A 21,112-nucleotide genomic window follows, 5' to 3' on the forward strand; every position below is an offset into this window, starting at 1 on the left:
ACGTTCAGGAAAGGCGTCCGCGCCGTCCAAATGGTGGGACGTGCAAGTATGTATAAAAATTCAAATACACATTTTAAAAGAATTTTGAGTTTTACTTCATTTGCCTTTAATTGCCTTTTAACATTTCTCATCATTCGATGCTTAATTTATTTTGTATTCAGACAATTAACCTCTCAAATACTTATGTACATCAACACACATGTATGTATCGATGTAGATATAGGCATTCACATGCACACTTACATACATACATGCCGCTATGCAGACACACAGCCACATCGAATTTTTTGGTAACTTAAATGGTCAGCGCGCCATATTTCATTTAACAAAATACTAAACCAACGACACAAGCCACCAAGCAAAATTCATATAGAAGTTACAGAACTGTTCTTTAGTGTTTTAGCATAAGCTTGTCATATGACTACATACCTACATGCATATGTATGTCTGTATGTATGTATGTAGCAAACGCAAGTAGAGCCAATGGCACACTTTTATGAAATGCAAATAGTTCGTGGTTGTAGCTGAACTTCAGTGCTGCTTATCGCCACGTTCGCCACTTTACACCCCGCGCTTTCGAATTAAATATCTATGTATTTTGGTGTATCATTTCTCATTTGATGCACTACCACATACTACATACATATGTACTTTCACATCGTATTTACTTGTATGTGTTCATAAACATGTTTGTATGTATGTAATCAGTATCATTTCAAAAGTTTTCCGTTTTTTGGTTATTGCATTCGTTCTTCAAACATCTGTATGTGGCTTAGTAATATAAGTACATATATGTATGTATGTATACATAGTACATAAGTGCGTGTGCGTGTGTGTTAGTGTCTGTTGCTTAAAATGTTGTAAAAAAACAAATAAATTCATTTAGCAGCAATTCAAGCTAAAAACAAGCATATCAAGCCCTAACCGATCTAGATGTCCTAGGAATATTTCTGCATCAAAAATAAAATTTTGAAAAAAAAAAAAATTGTGGCTTGCATTATTTTGGCGGTTAGGGCTCGATATCTACCGCAAATTTTTAACAAATTGGCTTTGCGTAAATTTTAGTATCAAATAAGTTAGCTTAGCCTTTTCCATTCAGCGAAAAGCAAAAGTTGTATGTTGCTCATACGCACTGACTTCCAGGCGCAGAGGCACTACATACATACATAGGTACATATGCATTATGTACATAAGTATACATATACATAGTATTTACTACTAATTATGTTCCTCATTCCTTCTTCATGCGCATTGTCTGTATGTAGTACTTATACAATCGAATATCTGTGTCCAATTACTTTAGTGCATATATTTACATGCTCATGCATACATAAGTACATAAAACTAACAGCATAAAATATTTATTTGAAGTGTTTTCTCTTTTTTTTTTTTGTCATATTCGTAATCGTTCTATATTCATTTTTCTATATGTTTTATCATATTTCGTGCCACATTCTGGCTTTTTTGTCTGCTATTCGTAAGAATTTGAAAGTTTTCCTCTGTATAATATACAATTAACATTTCAAATCATAATTTGGGGTACCGAGTTAAACTGGCACAAACACACAAAATCTCACCAAATAAAAAGTGTAAATTTAATATTTTTCTACTTGTATTCATCATTGTTTTACACTCATCTAAACTTTTCGTTCCTTTATTTAAAAAAAATTATTTGTTTCCTGTTTCAACACTTTAGTTTACATAACTACATTCAAAATTTTAGTTATTTAAAATTGTGCGTTTTGCTTAATTAATATCAATTGGTCAAATCGATCAATTTGGTTAATAGGAAGGGTGTCCCAGAAAATTTCATATATATATATATGTTTTTTGCGGAATATTACATCTACATGAAGTAGTAGCAGCCTGGCATTTTAAAAAGAAATTTCATACATTGTTTGACTGGCACTGTAAAATAATTTTGTTAAATTGTTGTGCTGTGAAAAAACATCAAAAAAATACAAATACAAATACAAATGAATTATTGTCCATGTTTGCTGGTTGGCCCTTCAGTAGCCACAAATGGCGCTAACTTAATTATGGTATAGGTTTTTTAATACTTGGGGCTGATCTTCCCACAGACACAACATAAAACGTTCGGTGGGTGCGCAATAGGCCTATCGAATTATTCTGCTTTTATTAGAACCAGACTTGGTACCTTGCATACCAAGAAATACCGTGATACGAATGATGATCAACTTCCCGAACTACCTACTTTGTGTCTTCTTTGTGAGCTTTTTGTGACTGTATATCCATAATTGGTTTGTGTTTATTGCGTAACTGTAATCAGGCATCCCCATGACATTTTTACAATATCTCACCGATATGAAAAAAAAAATGGAAGCATGTGAAGCTCGTAAAGAATTTCCATATTTAGAGTAGCGAGAAAAAATGTATCCATTTGCTGTGCGTAGATCCAACGCGCAGTCGAAGTAAAACTTCTTCTTCATATATTACCAGTATTGTTACATTACTAGTGAACCCGCATGACTTTAAACCCCCAAAATTTACTTTAACACTCCTAAAAAATATTTCAAATATTAGTCTGATTTATAAGCGGCCCATTTGCTAAATTTCATCTTAATCCGTCCAGACGTTTTGGAGTGAGCAGAAGTCTACTAATTTTTAAAATTCAAACGAACGGTGCAGATCTTATGATCTTCCCATAAACTCCTTCGCGTATTATATATGTATATACATATATACATCAAATAGACTTTCCAAATAGGTGGCAGCCCTTATAAAAGCATTCTCAAACTAAAGCTATTTAGCTATATCATAATTGATAAATTAATTTGCATTTGATTATTTCAAATTCGTGGCAACCATCGTAAAATATAATTGAAAAATAAAGCTTTTCCAAAACCATTTCGTTTGACCCATATTTTAGTAGATCTTTTAATGTATCAAAATAATTATTTAAATTAAGTTTTTGAGCCGATGGCAACCCTCTTCAAACACCTCAAAAGTATTATAAATATTCAAACTTAAGATTTCTGAGCATTCTTTCTTTTGACATCCATATTTTAGTATATCATACAACTTGTGCAAAATTTTATTGAATTGGAATTTTCAAACAGGTGGCAACCCTATTCAAAATATTTTGAAACTAAAACCTTTTTAAAGTCTGATACCCAAATTGTGACATACATCACAGTTACCTTAATTTAAACTGGATTTGATTTTTTAAACAGGTGGCAACCCTCCTACTGTAGTTAATAAGAAAAGCCTTTTCAGAAACATTTCTATTTATACGCGTATCGTAATAATTGATTTAACTTGATAAATAATTTGAATTCAATTTTTTACAAGTGGCAACTCTTAACAAAAAATATCTTTGCAATTTATATAAGTATTTTTCTGCGTAATCTTAATCTCAAACTCAAACTCGATCTTAATCTTAGTCCTACTCTTACTCAGGAATTTTTCAAACAGAGTCCAGGGTCTGGATACTGTAACTTGAGAAAATATAGTGTACACCGAGTGCAAAACGAACAACCATTCACTCACTAAAACTCACAATTAAAGAATCTAGTCCCAGGTAATGAATAAACAGTTTGTTTGGGAAACCTGAAACTAATACGAGTATCGGATTATATATACATTGAACAAGATATGGAACGGTTAGATAGATAGATATATAGTTACTTAGATATCAAACAGGATTATGCGCTGCGACCCAACGAGTCTATTGTCCCATCTACTCTTCCAAACACTGCCTAGAAGCTTAGAAGAATTCAAAGCGTTGCCAAGTTGAGAAGAGTGCGTGTGCTCATACTCAGTTCTCACTAAATCTAAACTCTCCTCAGCTCTTTGTGAGCCATCCTCACGATCAGATGCGCAGAAGCGACAGAACGCTCAGTTATGAGGAGCAGTGGTGCCAGATGTGGGGATTTCGCCCCATTTTGGGGATTTCTGAAATCATTTGGGGATAGATTTTTTCGTTTTATTTGATTTAAAATATTCATATTTAAATTAAAATACATATATTTTATTGCCTGCCCTTAAAAATTTCTCAAACAAAGATTTTCTTTGTAAAAGCATTATTGTGCGCAAATGTCTGCTTTGATTGGCTTTTGCTGAACAAACAATTTTCTCTCACTTCATTACACCAAATTGTAAAAGGACCGCTGTGATTGGCATTCACCGAATGAACTACATTTATTTCTGATTTCCTTGCGCGATGCTGTCGGTTCTTTATTTAGTGTAAAAAGAAATTTACAAAGTGGCAAGCGCACAAAAAAACATACTAATTTGAGGAATTTACAGACAGCAATGGTAAGAGGAACCTTGGGCCAAAGGTATGTTATTTAATAGTCTTCAAAAACCATAAAAAATAAATCACCAAATTATCATATAAATATGTACACATATAAATCTGTGAAAATTTGTAACCGAAAAGTATTCAAAGCTCTAATTAAAATGAACTAATAGAAATAAGAATACATTTTTTTTTTTTTCATACTTAAGGGGATTTAAATGGGGATTTAGGAGACAAATGGGGATTTTTTGGAGTTAACTGAAGTTCGATATGGGGGTGCGCTACAAAAAAAATCTGGCAACACTGATGATGAGTAATATTTTGCGTGGCATGGGAGCATCAAGTAAATATTGAGGCGGCGAAAAAACTGAGTTATTTTAAAAATAAATTTATTAATTGGCAAAAGAGGAAATCAAAATAGATTGCTTCTGAATTGAGTTGTAGTGAGGGCAAGCCATTTTTGCGAGTTCTGGTTTCTTCCTGCATATATGTATGTATTCTCAGTTTATACCACGCAATAAGTTCTTAGCTTCACAAAGGTGCTTAGTGGTGCTTCGCCACAATCGTTCTCCTGTCCTGAAAAAACTGTTTACCATGGTCATCAAAAAAAAAAAAGCTTTATATTATCCCAAAAAGCCAACACGGAATGATACATATACATATATGTGTACATACATAAGTATGTATATTTACACAAAATATGGAAACACGCCCGCCCACTCTGCTGCGCTGTGACATCCTCATGTTTCGTTCGTTTCTCATTTACACCCGCCAGCATTACCTCTTAGTGACATTTTCACTCAATCTATGTACTATTTAGTTGCTTCTTTTAATTTTTCATTAATAAAATTATTGTTTTGATTTCTTTTGCTTCAATTTAATTTCTTCATCACAATATTTTTTGTGTAATCGACGTTGTGTCTTAATCAATACATACTTATTATGTACTCTCACTGACCTAATTAATTTATATATATATATATATATATGTGTGTATTATATTGTGAAAATTTTAAATAAAAACAACAACAATAAAAATACAACAATTTTTGTACAAAATGGCTAGAAGACGATGAGTACTCGCTCTACTCAAGTAAGTGTGCAAATATACCTAAATACTTAGTACATAACTACATACAAACATAGTACAAAATGTACCGGCAATTCAATTCGAAACACAAAAAAACAAAAAGTCAATTATTCGTACTCGCTCGTACTCGTGAAAACAATAATTATGGGATTGGTTCTGTATTTCTTTGTGTGTGTGTTTTTTTTTTTTGTTTTTTGATATTAAATACGAAAATTTAAACGCTCGAAAATGCTTTGACGCCGAACTCGATTAGCGGGAGAGGCTTGGATAGGCGCTGCATAGAAAAGCCTGTTTTGAAAATTTCGTGAACGCATATACATATTACAATACAATACGATTTGCATTCAGCTCTTTAAAATTAAGTGTAGATTTTAGTGTTAATTTTTAAAATACTTTTTATTTTTTTTTTGTCGAACTTTGAAATTGTAATTCCGTAATTACTTAGTTTTAGTGAAAATGTATGTAGGTATTTACATAAATATGAGTATGGTTCTATAGAATTTATCTAAGCATATTTACTACATACAAATATGTATATAAATACAATATCTAATTGTTGTGGTTTTTGGGTGAATTTTCAGCAACTTGGTTATTTGTTAAGCATTTTAAGCAGACACACTTGCACACATGTCAACGCAGAATTTTGTTTTTTTTTTTGGAAAAATTTTATACAATCTGCTTAGGTATTTTACGTCTCAATAAGTTTCATGGCAACGCAAAATATTTAAGATTTCATTATGAATGTGAGTGTTAGTTTTTTCAATAGTTGGTACATATTGTGTTGAAAATATGGGTTATAATTTAAATGTCGAAGCTTTCGTGTGCTACATCACTCTTTTGTTAAATCCCTTTAAATTGGAATAAAATAAAAGCAAACCTACTTCCGGTTTTTCAGCGCCAAATAAGCAGAAGAAGACTCCCCTACATTTTGACAAGTTTCAATATGTTATTTTTGTTGTTATTTAATTTTGGTTATTTTTTATATAAAAAACTAGTTCATTCTTTAACAAAACCCGTGTAAAGCCAAGATTGAAATATTAAAAAAATAACACACTTTTGTAAAAATTTCTAACTTTTTTAATTAGATTTCCCAGAAAGATTCTGAGTATGTAGCTTTGTAGCCCATTAAATTCTAGTAATTCTAAAAATTACCGTTGATTTTTTAGAATTTTTTTTGTCGAAGATTAAATTGTGTGTATTCGTTATATGGGACAAGAGAAAATTCTAATTTTTAGCCATTTGAAACTTGTACTTTCTTCCACTAGAATTCAATAGGCTACCAAAACTGCATGCTCAAAATCTTTCTATTAAATCTAATTAAAAAACCCAGAAATCTTTACCAAAGTTTGCTGAATTTTTTATTTTTTTTTTTAATATTGCACAAATTTGCAATTTGGATTCATACGGGTTTTGTTAAAGAATAAACTATATTTTTATAAAAAAAATAGCCAAAATTAAATAATGACAAGAAGAATTTGTTAAAACTAGTAAAAATGTGTTGCGACTGTAATTATTTCTTGTTCTTATTTGGCCTAAGTAATTTTGGCCGAGTTCAACAAAGCACGCCAGTCGTTGCTCTTCTGTGCCAACTGACGCCAATTCGAAATTCCAAGTGAAGCCAAGTCCTTATCTACTTGGCCTTTCTATCGTAGTGGGGGGCCTCCATCTTCCTCTGGTCGAAGCAGGAGTATCGCTGCCCATTCATTTTAGGTATATGTATACAATGTATGACAATTTAAGTTGTGATTCATATACTACTATGGGTTCTAATCTACAACGTAGCTATGTAGGAGAGCTCGAGAATACCAAAAAGAGTAAGAAGACTTTAATACTTTTTTCCACTATATAGCTTAGCATCTTTACTAAAAATAAGGCAACGGCAATATATGTAAGTTAAGACAAACGAAAATTTTATAGCATTAAAACATGCTTCTTAACCATAAAAAAGATAGCCCGAAACCTCCACACTATCTATGTTTGTTGCGACATCTCGTTCTCGCTAATAACTGTAGAAAAAATCCCCAAATGATGAGCGGTAGTGATTTTACAATACTTATTATGCCGGTTACTCATCCAGATATAGTAGTTTCGCTTAACGGAGCTCCATGGTAGACCAGTAGAGGACTAACTAAGAATCTCTGTGTAGCCCCTTTTATGGCGAGAATATCTGCCGCTTCATTGCCCATGACTCCACTGTGTCCCGGTATCCATATGGGGTATACCCGGTTGCTTAAGGCAGTTCCTTACCAGTTTTGAGGTGATCACGTGCCCTTTAATACAGAGTTCAATGATGTGCATCTCGGCCGGACAGACAGAGTTACCTTGCCCCATGCTGGGTTGTATGCCGAAAACTCCTACTCCGACCACGTGGTTAGTTCTCTTAACATTTATTTAAGTCTTTGAGGTTTACGGCATACCAATAGTATGTAAAATTATAAAAATTTTAATAGAACAGGTTAGAATACATGAAAGTAAGACTTGTCAGCTTGTTATAGCAGAAATAAGTATAAGTTACAACTGCAAGTTCTTGGGAAAGGAAAAGCTTTTTATAAAATTTAGCTCAACAATAAATTTAAAAAAAAAAAATGTCCACGAAAACTTTGACTTTTAAATAGCCCAAAAATATTTAAAAAATATGCATATATTTAAAATGCTTTCTTCAGCTATAAACAAAAAAAAAAAAACGAAATTATGTGAATAAATGCAATGCAGGTGGGGCAAAATCAGACAAGTGTCTGCTCAGTGCCAATTTAAGATGACCAATTTAAATGAAGATCGGTGACTATTTCATAAACTTCTTTTACGACCCTATTGCCACGCCAATGACAAAACGCATCGCATTGCTACTCTGCCTAAAAGTATGCCGAAAAAATTTACTTAAACACTGTAATAATGACAATTGACTATGTTATTTGTATGACCTAAGCAATTGTCATGCGATGGCTTTTGTCGTAGGTGTGAGATAAATGGTTCATTTCCACCCAGCCTTAAATGCAGTTTAGGCCTATTGGAAAAAGGAAATGTTAACTCGAGGGTGGTAATTGTTCATAAATATTAAGTAGAAGCAAACTAAAGTAAAATATACAAAAAATAAGAAATAAATTTTGCCGATGACCCCATGTTAAAATTCTTGGAAATTAGNGGTGGGGAAAATTATATTAGCGATAGTTACATTAGTTTACTGATCGTTGTTTTCTTAATTAGCTAGAAATTAGATGAGTTATGCATAATTATTAAAATATATTATTTATATTTAATAGAATAGATTGTTAAAAATTGGTTTATATATGTATATATTTGTACGTGATATTATAGTGTTTCTAGTGGCTACGTATGGTTTTTTCTATACCTAGTATGTATGTATGTATCTAGTTTGATAAAAAAAAAATATATAGTTTTTACTCTTAAATGCAACTTGTATACAGTTAATATGCTCGTTTAGAAAATTGCTTTAAATTTCTGCGAAAGTAAAGATAAGGAAGCTAGCTAACTGAAAATGTAGAAGCAGAAATGAAGGTGACAACCATAACCACCATTTTAAAAATATCTAATTCTTTTCATTAATAAAACATTTAAAGTAGACGTCACAGCAAGTTTTTCATGCGTTCCGCGCTTTTCTGGTTCTCAGCGTGTATTTGAGTAAAGTGCTGAAACCCTAAGCCCTGATGATCATCTCACAAATCGGTTGTGGAGTCCTACTCTTAGTCAAAATTTTCCCTACAAAACTTCCTAAAAAGGTTAATGATAGCGTAAAATGGTAGATTAAACAAAAAATGCGCCAAAGCTAAGTTTTCTGCTTTTGCTTTTCAAGCACCATCAGCGCACTCACTATTACACATATCGTGCATATTAGCTAAAAGACTGCCATAACTGAAAAAAGCAAATTTTTTAAATTACTCGTTTGGTGGCGCTTCATATTGTCTAAAAATGTTTTAGAAGCAAATTGAAAACTTTAGACGCGCCTTGTGAAAAATCCCAGAGCTATGACAGCCTTTTTGAAAATGCCTCGTATGTAAATATATAAATAGAATAGCAATGGTTTCACCGATACCATAAAATGTTTATGCATAAATAGTTCTATTTTCTATTACTTCCACTCAATAATAAAAAATATTTCATACAAACAATTAGCTAATTTTTTATAGTTAAACAAACGTACTTACATACATACATATGTATGTACACGCATTTTGTAGTTGCAGTTAAGTCGCCATTTGTTAATCGTCGTCAGCATTATTTTTAGTTGGCTTGTCAACCACTTCCTGACACTAAGTACACAGTAAATAGCAACAAATGTTGTAGCATTGCATGTTGAACAAATCCATTCATTTTTTGTTATTTAATAGTCGAAAATCGAAATCGAAAAATTGCTACTTTGTTTGCTTGTTGCCTGCAGTTTCACTTTCCACTCTCCGCTTCTAAGCATTTGTATTTAGACCAATACGTTTGTATCGCTTCTTTTTTTGAATACCAATGCTTTAATCGTCTAAGTCCCACAAAATATCTTTCTATACTGACTACACAAACACCTTTCATGAAAACAATATTTATGTATATTGAATTAAGCATGCAAAATATATTTACCTTTCATAGATTGACTATTCCAAAAAAAAAAAAACAACTACTTTAAAATCCTTAAAATATCCTTCTTAAACACTTGAAGTTTTAATTCTACCATATTTAAAAAAAAAAAGAAAACCCTTTTTGTTTCTTTCTCCTTATTAATTTATGATTGAACTCTTTTTCATGTTATTTAAGTTACAAGATAAGTTTATTTTTGGTATATATAATCATAAACATATTTTTATTTAGTGTATAGTTTTCAATTATTTAAGCGATAAATTCTATACCAGCAATAAGTTGAGAGGTCAACTTAGATAGGCTTGCAATTCGAGCTCCAACTTCTCGTACACTTCAATGAGTTCGTAAATTTAATGAACCCGAGCAAAAGACGTTTACTTAATTTTGCAACTCCGCTAAAATAGATGTCTTAAAAATGCGGCGCTAAAAAATTTTATATATTTTTTTCGGCCTTAAACAGATGAGTCGTAGATGTTGATGCCATCTAACCACTCTGCGCTCTTCAGTCAAAAGTCTTTATTAAGACAACTGCCAATTCTGGCAACTATCTTCTAGCACGAGGGATCTGCTAGCGAGGAGGTCTTAGTGTTCGTTATTCAGTTTCTCTGTTAGCAATAAGTTTTCTAAACAATTTACTTTAATAAAAAATATATTTTTCTTTCTAAAATAATAAATGCAAAAAAATTACAAAAAAAAATATATTTTAAAATTTATTATTTAAAAAAGGTTTCTAAAAGTTAATTTAATTAAAAAAATATTTACTTTTTTTAATAAACTTTAAAAATTAAATTCAAAAATAAAAAACAAAAAACAAAAAACATTAAAAAAAAAGAAAAAATAAAATAAGTGCCTAAAAATTTAATTAATAAAACAACAACAAAATCTAAAAATTAAAAGAAAACTTAATTTAAAAAAAGGTTTTTAAAATTTAATTCAATTTGAAAAATATATTGTTTTTCAACCAATAAAATATACATAAATATTGAAATTAAAAAAAAAACAAAAAAAAATAATATCCAATATTTTCCTAAAAACTAAATGAAATCGAAAAATATTCTTCTAAATAATAAATCTATAGATTCTAAGAAAACGTAATTATCTAAAAAAAAACTAAACCAATTTTGTACACCTTAACTAAAGCAAAACAATATTTTTCTATTTAAAACAATAGAATCTAAGAATTATAGAAATAAATTAAAAAGTAAAAAATATTACAATAAAAAAGAAAAAAAGATAAAATAACATAAGTTTCTGAAAATTTAATTACATTAAAAATATTTTTCTTTTAAAACAATGAAATTTAAAAAAAAATCTAAAACTGATTAAGTTACAAAAATATTTTTCTTTTTAAAACAATCTAAAAGATAAAAGAAATTAAAATTAAAAAAGAAAAACCGTTTCTTAAAATTAAATGAAATTATACAAATATATATTTTTCTTTTTAAAACAGTGAAATTTAAAAGTTAAACTTAAAAAACAACTTAATTTTTCAAACACTAAAACCTAAAAAATTAATTATAAAAAGCAAAAATACAATAAATTCTTAAAAATTAAATGAAATTAAAATAATATTTTTGTATTTAAAACAATAAAATCTAAAAATTAAAAGAAAATTTAATCTAAAAAAGAAAAACAGGAATTAAAAAAAAAAAAACCTTTCTAAAAATTTCATTAAAATAAAACAATATTTTTCTTTTTAAAACTATAAAACGTTAAAATTATTACAATGAATTAGAAAAAAACGATAAAACAAAAAAATCCTAAAAATTAAATGAAATAAAAAAATATTTTAAAACAATAAATCTAAAATTTCAGAAACACAATATTACAAAAAAAGTTTCTAAAAATTTAATCAAATCGAAAAAATATTTTTGTTATTAAAACAATAAAATATAAAAATTAAAGGAAATTGTTTTCAAAAAAAGTTTCTAAAAATTAAATGTAGTCAAACAAATATATATTTTTCTATTTGAAACAATGAAGCTTATCTAAAAATTCTAAGAAAAATAGTTTCTTTAATAAATAAAAAAGCAAAATTCCTGGCGATTCGAACATCGTTTCTTTCGAATGGCACGCAAGTGCTTTGCTCACTCGGGCATTGCGACTGTTGGAGCAGCGCGAGCAATATATGTACATTTGGAACATGCTCAAGTGCTTTCCTCCAAAAGAGCTTTTCACCATGAAAGTTAGCAAGGAAGCTTTTTTTGTAAGATATTCCTGCCCCAGAATAAACATAATCTTTCAAAATACATATCTTGCCTACTGTCTTACAGTTATTGCACAAAAGAGTTGTAACTATCTTAGCCAGAATTGCCCTGTTTAGAAGGCAATGCAAAGGCATAACAAGCATAGTAAATCTTTGGAAAACATCCCTTGCGCTACTCTTAGTATCCGATCACACCCAAAAGTCGCGACATAAGTACGATAAAACACTATCTGAACCATATTTATGGAAAACTGTTAATTTACTACCATTCTCTGATTCCTGGTTGGATGACTGGCATATGAAACACCGAGTCATACAAAAATTCTCAATGACTTTCTGGCATTACAAAGTCAAAGCAATCCATATTTTTAATTATGGTTTTGAAGTACTTTATTGTGATAATATATGCACATTGGGGTGCCCCACCAAATAAAGTCGTGGTTTTCCACTGGAATTAAAAAAAAAAATATGTTAAGATTTACATGAGTTGGACTGATTTGAAAAATAGTTTTTCAAAAGAAATTTCATCAGATGAATGAAGCCTAAAAGATCTGCATAAAAATATTTGAACATTTTATGAAAATAATTACATCTTCGGATGCACTTTCAAATCGGTCCAGCTAACATACAATTTAATATTTTCGCATAATATTTTGGCAGAAATCTTTAAATTTAATACATTTTATAATTCCGAGAAAGAAAACTGTACCGACTTTTTTATGGAGAGTGATGCACCCTAATGTACTTACTACTTATATTGGTATGATCTAAAAAAGTAGTAATGAGTTTCGTTTTCAAAGCAAGGCTTATAGGAGTTGATTTTTTTACCTTTACTTCAATTCGTTGATTGTTTTATTTTCCATTAAAGTTAACTCAACCAGTTTATCATTTTGTTCTTCTGATATTTTATTTTGTTATCCAATCCCAACAACAGTGGTTATATACAAGGATATATTTTTTAAATATGTTATATTTTAACATAAAAAACTAAACAAGAAACACAAAAGCAACATGTAGTAACGTAAACGAAAACGCTCACACCCACATACCCTAAACTATTTGCTAACTCATTGAATTTGTATATCAAAAATGAAAATAAAAATAAAAAAACACATAAACTACGAGTAGAATCACAAGAAAGAATAAAATAAAAATTACAACACAAACCATAATTTTTGCCTGAGTTTGCTGATTAGTGAATATCTTACAGATGAATTCCATCCAGCGCCCACATTTACGCCGCCAGAGCTGCCCAAGCGGGTGCATGTGCGCGGATCAGTAACGGGTAATAAAATTAAACAATATACCACATACATACAATAAGTCCATACATAAATACATACATACTTGGCGTTTTCGAAAACATCTTTTGTTCACGTCCACTGAAAAAAAAAACAACAACATAAAAAAGTATCAGCTCATTTTTCATAAACTGACTTCATTTTTCTTCATGCAAACTGAAATCATAAATAAAAATATTTAAGTACATATTTATTTTAAAGGAAGGAAAAGGGATTTTTTCAACATGCGTTCAAGCGAAATCGCAACAGAATATAATGCAAGATATATTTGAAAAAGAAAATACATTGTGTATATAAAAATGGCATGAAGAAAGAATTTTACTATGTACATAAAAAAAAAGTTTTTTTTTTAGTTCTGGTTTTTATTTCAACAACTGTTAAACGAAAGCGATCGCTCTTATTTTTAGTTCTAAACTTTTGTGATTGCTGAAAAAATCTAAAAAATTATCTTTGGAAGTGATACTTTTTATTTTATTTTTTTGCCGAGTTGTATTTAATTGTACAATTTTTCTTATCTCTATACCAGGTAATATCTCCATTTTAGTATTGTATTTTTTAGTGATCGATATTTCAACTTCACTCTCAAAGTCACCTTTAAAGAAGAAAATTTAATTGCTAGATAATTTTCGAAGAATTCATAATTCCATGCTTATGATAAACTATTAGTAATAACCTTTTATTACCCCCAGTTTTCAGTTTTAATTAATTGGTATAAAGAACGTGAAAATATTGTAGCTTACAATAAAAAAAAAGAGTTTCTTAGCATCTTAAATTAGTTTCTTAAATTCCTGTAAAACAATTTTATGTGCTATTCAAAATCTTCCATACAGAAATATTTTGACATTGACATAAATAAGTATGTATATTTATCTAAAATAAATTAAACCAGTGTGCGGCAGACTCAAACATTCGTTTTTCAGCATGTTCATTTCACTTTAAAGGATGCCACGTCTATATATATGTACATATATTTTCTTACTTTTAGTAGGGATGCAAATTCTCGGGAGTAGCATCGATACAAATCGCCAGAAAAACAATTACAGTTTTATAATTTCTCAAACTCTAGTTAAATTTAATACAAACAAATCGTTTTGAATTCCAATCAATTCTCTTTGAAATGCAAATTATGTACTCCCATGTATTTAATTACGCGCTAATCTGGGTAAAAAGTCGTAAGCCGGGCCAAAAGTTCGAAGGACTGGAATAAAAAGCATTTTCTGCTACTATAGCAATATATTTAAAAAAATTAAGAAAAAAACAAGTAAGGGCACGAAAGTTTTACTTCCACCGATTACTGTATTTCAAAATAATTATTTGGGCGACCAAAAAAAAAACGGTTATATTCACTACATACATTTAGGAGTTATATAAAAAAAATAGATCTAAACAATCAGTGGTATAGGATATATAGCTTAGAATTTGTATGATCCCTTCCATATGAAGGACCTTTAAATATTTCCGCGCTGTTATTTGCCAGCCCAGTGCGGATAACAAAATAGATAAAACAGTGCCGGCCACGTGAAAAGGGAGGCCTTTTGATACTCAGCATTGTCAGTTTTCGTGCGACGGGAATGGCCACTGGTGGAACTTATAAGGTCACTTCTTGAGAAGGGAAGATTTCTTTAAGCGGAATATAGTTGGTATGCGCTGTAGAGCTGATGAACGCTGTAGAGCACTGATGGGCACTGCCTTGCCCGCGGGCAAAGCTTGTTTAAGCTTTCTATACATTTTGTATAAGCGCGTGCAGAGCAAAAGCTCTTTCTGCTCATCGCTGCTGTAGAGCTGATGAGCGCTGTAGACCTGGTTTACACTGTAGATCCGTTAAGAGGAAATGAGTTTGTATGCGCTGTAGAGCTGGTGTGCGGAATAACTTGAACCAATTGTAAATTTTCACAACTATTAAATTTTTCGCAATTTTCTCGGCTTTACTTTCATTCTTTACTCTGAGTACCGACTATGTTGCGATATTTATTGTGTAACTGAGTCATATTTTTTTTTTTTTTTTTTGAAGTGAGTCTGAGCGTGCGACACACTGCTTGGATTCAGCTCAATAGCTCCGCTACATTTTAACATTTAAACTTACAAACATACATATACACGTATAGTTCAAATAAACGGAACTTTAGTCGAAGAATCGAGTTTTCAGGAATATTCAAGCAGATAAGCTCTTGAACATTATTAACTTTTTTTGCGAAACGATGTGTTTTTCTTGTTTTTTTTTTTTGTTATATTTAGTATGCGAACTACCCACAAAACAATTTTATTTTATTTTTTTTTTTAAATCCTATAAGTCACCTTAAATTTAAAAGAAAATCAAATACCGTTAGTTACATACTATATGGATTTAAAGTATTTCTTACTGTTACCTGCTGTTTTTTAGTTACTGTAAGTTGTATCTGGTGTTATTTTATTATGTAAATCAGTTACTTTCATACTAAAATAATTACCTGTCTACTACGTTCACTCGTATGTGTCTATTTACTAATACAAAAAAAAAAACAAAAAAAATACGAATCATTAGTGGTCGGAATTTCTATTTTAGACGTGATACTTACTCGTTCAATCACAACTATATATTTGTAACTACATCATTCGTACTCGTGCCAGTATACCTATTCTATTATATTTGAAATAAACTAAGTAATTATCTTAAGTGAATTTCTGATTTTCTCTAAACCTAAACCTCTAAAATATGCTTGTTATTCGCTTTTTTACTAAAATATAACTTGTATACGTTGAAATTGCATTCATCTGTGTATGTACATACATATAAACTAAATAGTTACACTACTCAAATCGACTATTCATAAAACTTATTTTGTAAGATTTTTTTCTTTTTTTGTTAATATTTCCCAAATACTTGTAACCTTGCTTCTTTTGACATTTCACTACTTCTCTCTTCTATAACTGTAATCATACTTAATTCGAATCGCAATAGTTCAAAACTAGACTCGTTTGTGTCGCAATTTCTCTGCTATTTGAAAAGAAAAATAGTCTTTTAAAAGAACTGTAAAATTTTTGTCAGTCCATAGACAAAGTGTAGTTGTAAAATGTATGTTTTTTTCTATTTTTCTAAAAACTACAACAAAAAACAACAAACCCAACAGTGTTTACGGCCACACACACGTTAACTTGCAAAACGAAAGAATCAAATATTTAATATTAGCACTTCGTAAAGCAACAATAGACAACTGCTATAGCGCTGTTGTGATCTAAGTACTTAGTTGCTATATTTAGTACAAAATTAGTACAGATGTCCTTAGCACAAGCTAATTTTTAATAACTTACATAAATATATACTGTCTATGTGTGTCGCACAAAGAAAACACTAAATTATACACACACGCGTACAAAAATGTTTGAAAAATTTACCTTTCTTTTCGAACTAACTAAATAATCACCGCAAAAATAACAAATGCCTATTTTTCTAAAATATATATTTTTTTTCTGTATATATTTTTTATTGCTTGGGTGGTGATTAACTAGGTGACATGACACGCGATAGAGAGGATGTAAACCGTAAGTATTTGAAGGTTTTGTGTGTTGTTTAAGTGTTTTTTTTTCGAAAGGTCACCAGTGTATCTAACCAGTGACATTTTTTATTTAAAATTCCTTTTGATTTCATATTCACTTGTATTTATTTTTTGTATGTATATATATGTAAATACCATGCCCGAGAGAAAAGCCTTACTTCCTTACTGTCCTTTGAAGTTTATTAAAATGTTTATTATCTTGTATTTGGCCACCGAACTTTTTGGTTGGTTTAAGTGGTTTGTCACCCTGGTGGCAAGCAACTAGCAAGTTTGTCATTTTGATTCCGCAACAATCCGTGCAATCTGCAGCCATTTGGCGGCTTTAATGGGTAGCGCTTTCATTTCAGGCGGTAATGCGTCTGGGATAGAACCGTGCCCGTGAAACGTATTGTCTTTCAGAGCCCCAACGCAGGCAGTCTGATGTCGCTGAGCAGCTGAGTTGTCGATAAAGACATCTATAGGTAATAAACCAAGAAGAATGTGGAAAACATCCTTCGGGCAGGATCTCATTGAACATTTTACGCCAGCGGCTGCTGACCTGTTGCCACCGGGCTACGAAGGAATAAAGTATAAAGGAAAATCAGTCGGACTACTGTATGCTTCACTCTTTCTATAAACTCAGAATTCAGTTCAGGGCATTTTGCCTAAAGGTGAAAAGGTGCCAAGTTCGCTTTTTTTCAAAATTTAGTTTCCGATGCTGAATGGCAGGTATTACGAAAGGACATCGATTTTTCGTCTCTCCTGAACAGTTTAAAAAGATGGAATTGACACATTTTCACCCTTAGGTAACGATATATAATTTTTTATTATATATGTGCACTTTCTAAAAGAACATAAAATCCGACATGTTACGTAAACTCGAAGATAGGCTCTTTTATGTTTAAATGTTAAAAACAAAAAATCTTATAGAGCATCTCTTATTCAGCGACTAAAAATCTATGGGAAATGACTATGTACATAGTCTTATCCAATGTACAATTATCAATTAGGCTACTTTATTTATCTCTCTCAAGAAACTGAAATCGATATTTTTTCTATATATATAAAACGATTATTTGATATATATGATTCTGTTTAAATAATGAAGCGTCTCCCATCTTTGCCTGCTATTTCCTTTCCCTTAATTTTATAACAAATATTATTAATTGAAAAGTAAATATAAATTTTTATTTGTGAAATGTCACTGGTTTTTAAATCCATTACAAAAAGCTCACATAATAGGTCTAATAGCTATAATAATTAATATTGAAACAAGTAAGTTGCGAAAAAGCCTGAAACCCCTGCCCCAAGTAATAAATTTCGTATATTAAGTATAGTTGTACTTTAAGTCCGTGATTGCTTTTCCTTTTAGTAAAACAAAAAACATCTACATACGTATAAACTATAAACTAATATAAAATCAAAACTAAGTGTTATTACTATATATGTAAACAAACAAAAAATTTTAAAGCGGCTAACTTTTTCAAACATACTTAGTATGTATGTATGTAACTATAACTAAATAAATAACTACATATCTGGGGTGTTTCGCAATGATCCAAATGTTTCGGTTGAATAAACTAAAAGTTCGTAAAGCAAGGGTTGTTAGCCCCTAGAATTCGTAAATGGCCGCGGCTTTAGAACATAGTTGACGAGAAGGAGCTTTCGCTCTCTTGCCGGGTTAAAATGTCAAAATGTTAAAAAAAAGAGTCCTCTAGTTGAGTAACAAAGAAAACTATTTGGCTCATTTTGAAACACCCTATATAGTACATACTATAACCAAACAAATGTGCTTAATATGTTTAAATGTATATAAAAATGTAGTTTGCAAAAAAAAAAAATCAGTATAAATTTTGCTTATGTTTTTTTCAGTTATAAGTCGCAATGGCCGCCGTACGAACGGCACTGGTAACGGTAGTACAGGGATGCATATGAACTCCATAGCAGCGAAACAAGTTAACAAAGTGAAGCCAACAATTAACCGACAACAGGTTGAAGGTCAGGTTATATCACCCTCACAGTACAATAGGTGAGTAATGAAAATAATGAAATGAAAGCAAAAAAGAAAAAAACAATTATTAGTTTGAAAAATTATACAAGCTGCGTACATAGGTACATATGTTGCAAGTATAATGCTTAAAACATATGCAAATAAAAAATAAAAAAAACTCTAAATCCAACGTGCTGTATTTATTAAAGTGAAGGTTCTATATAAATGTAGATCATAAGCTTTTAAGCCTTCAGCCATTTCAAAGCTTGTTTTTACTATGGAAAATTTAAATAATGCCGAATTCCGACAGTTGAAGAAAAATCAACGTACGCAGGCTTAGGCACAGTGCGAGTTGGTGCCAATGTTGCATTATTCACATTTTCAACTGCAAATAACAGTTGTTTGGACAAGCTAACATTCTTTTTTTTAATTACCTCCTAGCACAAACAATAGTTTTTTTTTCAAAATTTTAGATTTAAGCGAATAAATTAAAACACATGTTTGGGTTTTTTTGGAGGTTAACTTTTGAAGAGAGAAAAAAAATGGGCGATGGAGGTGCAGCATTCCTCTTTTTGGGAAAAATGTTATCAGCTACATTCTAATAACATTGTAGGAAAAATCTCAATTTTTAGAATGACACCAAAAATGAAGCGAAAAAATTTTAAATTTTAATAAGAAAAAAAAATAATAAAATAACAAGTATTTTATAATTTTTTATAATTTGTATTAAAGCCTATTCTTTTGAAAAAAAAATCAAGCTACTATCGATAAGAATCGGTGGATAAATAAACCACTGTATTGACTTAGGTTTTCTGCTAATTTTCGGCATTTTTAATTGTATTCTAGCCAAGAGTGATAGAGATTGGCGTCATTGTGTTTATATTTTTGACGCTGACTGTACACATACAGCGACTTCAAAAAGCGATCATATGGTGATTTTTTTAAATATTAAACATTTAATCTGATTTTAATATTGTTCATCCTTAATGCTTTTCGGACAAAAAGACTGTATATTACTAGGAAAATATTCCGTTTCGCAAGGTCTATATTTACAAGCATTTTTACAATACCGAATTTTTTTAAATAGTTTTTCAATAACATAAAGGAAGAAAATTGATATGTTTAACAAAAGCCATATAAATCCAAATTTCTAACTTTGTGCAAAAATTGGAAAAATTCAATAAAATTGTAAAACGACAAATTTCTAGTTTGAAGCGTCTACAAAATAGCGTTGATTTTTTATAATTACTTACTATATGGGAAAAAAGTTCTAGAACCATCCACAAAATTTGTAAAACCAATACGAATTTTTAGCCGCTTATAACTTGTCTTTTTATTGAGTATAACCAAAAAGTAACATAACCGAAATTTTATAAAAATTTAAGTTAAAATGTTTCAAATTTTGATGAACATGTGTAAAATTTTTCCTAATTTTGTATTAAGTTTGAAACTTTCATTTACTACTTATATGTGGTTCTGGTTAAAGCATTTATAAAAAATTACGACAAATTTTTGCCTGAAAAACATTGTGAATATTCAGTAAAAACAGCCATGTGAACGCTTGTTTGTGTCACTGTATATACATACAACTTTCGGGTCGATTTACTTACGCTCTTGAAAAAAAAGTTGCTGCAGAAAGTTAAGGCATAGTGGAAACAAGCCTTAGAAAGCAAAAAAATATATTTAAAGAAATAGAGCTGTAGAAACAGTTTCCATAACTAGCGCAAGCTTCTAGTTACATACTTATTATGGAATTAAATGGATATGTATGTATATCAAAAATATTAGTTTAGCTGCTTTCCATGCGAGAGATTTTTGAATCAAATAACTGGCAATGGTATAGAATATTCTTCTGTTTTTTCTAGTAACAGTCTTATAAATATAGTTAAGTTAATTTAATTTTAAACCTTGTAGGTGATTTCAGTCAGTGATTTTCTTCATATTTTGCGCTATTTTCTGCCAAATCATCGACAAGTTCATTTCACGCATTTTTTCGTCCAAATTCTAAAACAAAATTCATTTACAATTGGTTTTTTTTTTGTGTGTGTTTTAATTATAAATATTTAACAGCAAGCGTTTGTAAAATATGCAGCTTACTAATTGTATCTAATAAAAAAAAAACATACCAAACAAATGTGTTATAAATATACTTACTTGCTCTTTGTCACTAA

At 30.3% G+C, this 21,112-nt stretch overlaps 1 protein-coding gene across 1 annotated transcript; it reads left to right on the forward strand.

The window, feature by feature from the left end:
* Positions 1–21: 21 nt before the first annotated feature.
* On the forward strand, positions 22–18,980 carry LOC108376487 (calcium-activated potassium channel slowpoke-like; the record flags this gene model as incomplete). Its single annotated transcript, XM_017632711.1, has 4 exons — positions 22–46; positions 13,349–13,423; positions 16,926–16,958; positions 18,824–18,980. Coding segments are annotated over exons 1-4 (281 nt in total), but the record flags the coding sequence as incomplete, so codon positions are not given.
* Positions 18,981–21,112: the final 2,132 nt, after the last annotated feature.

Source organism: Rhagoletis zephyria, unplaced genomic scaffold (assembly GCF_001687245.7).
Source record: "Rhagoletis zephyria isolate East Lansing unplaced genomic scaffold, Rhagoletis_zephyria_1.1 Rzeph_scaffold_10524, whole genome shotgun sequence".
NCBI classification, from domain to species: Eukaryota; Metazoa; Arthropoda; class Insecta; order Diptera; family Tephritidae; genus Rhagoletis; species Rhagoletis zephyria.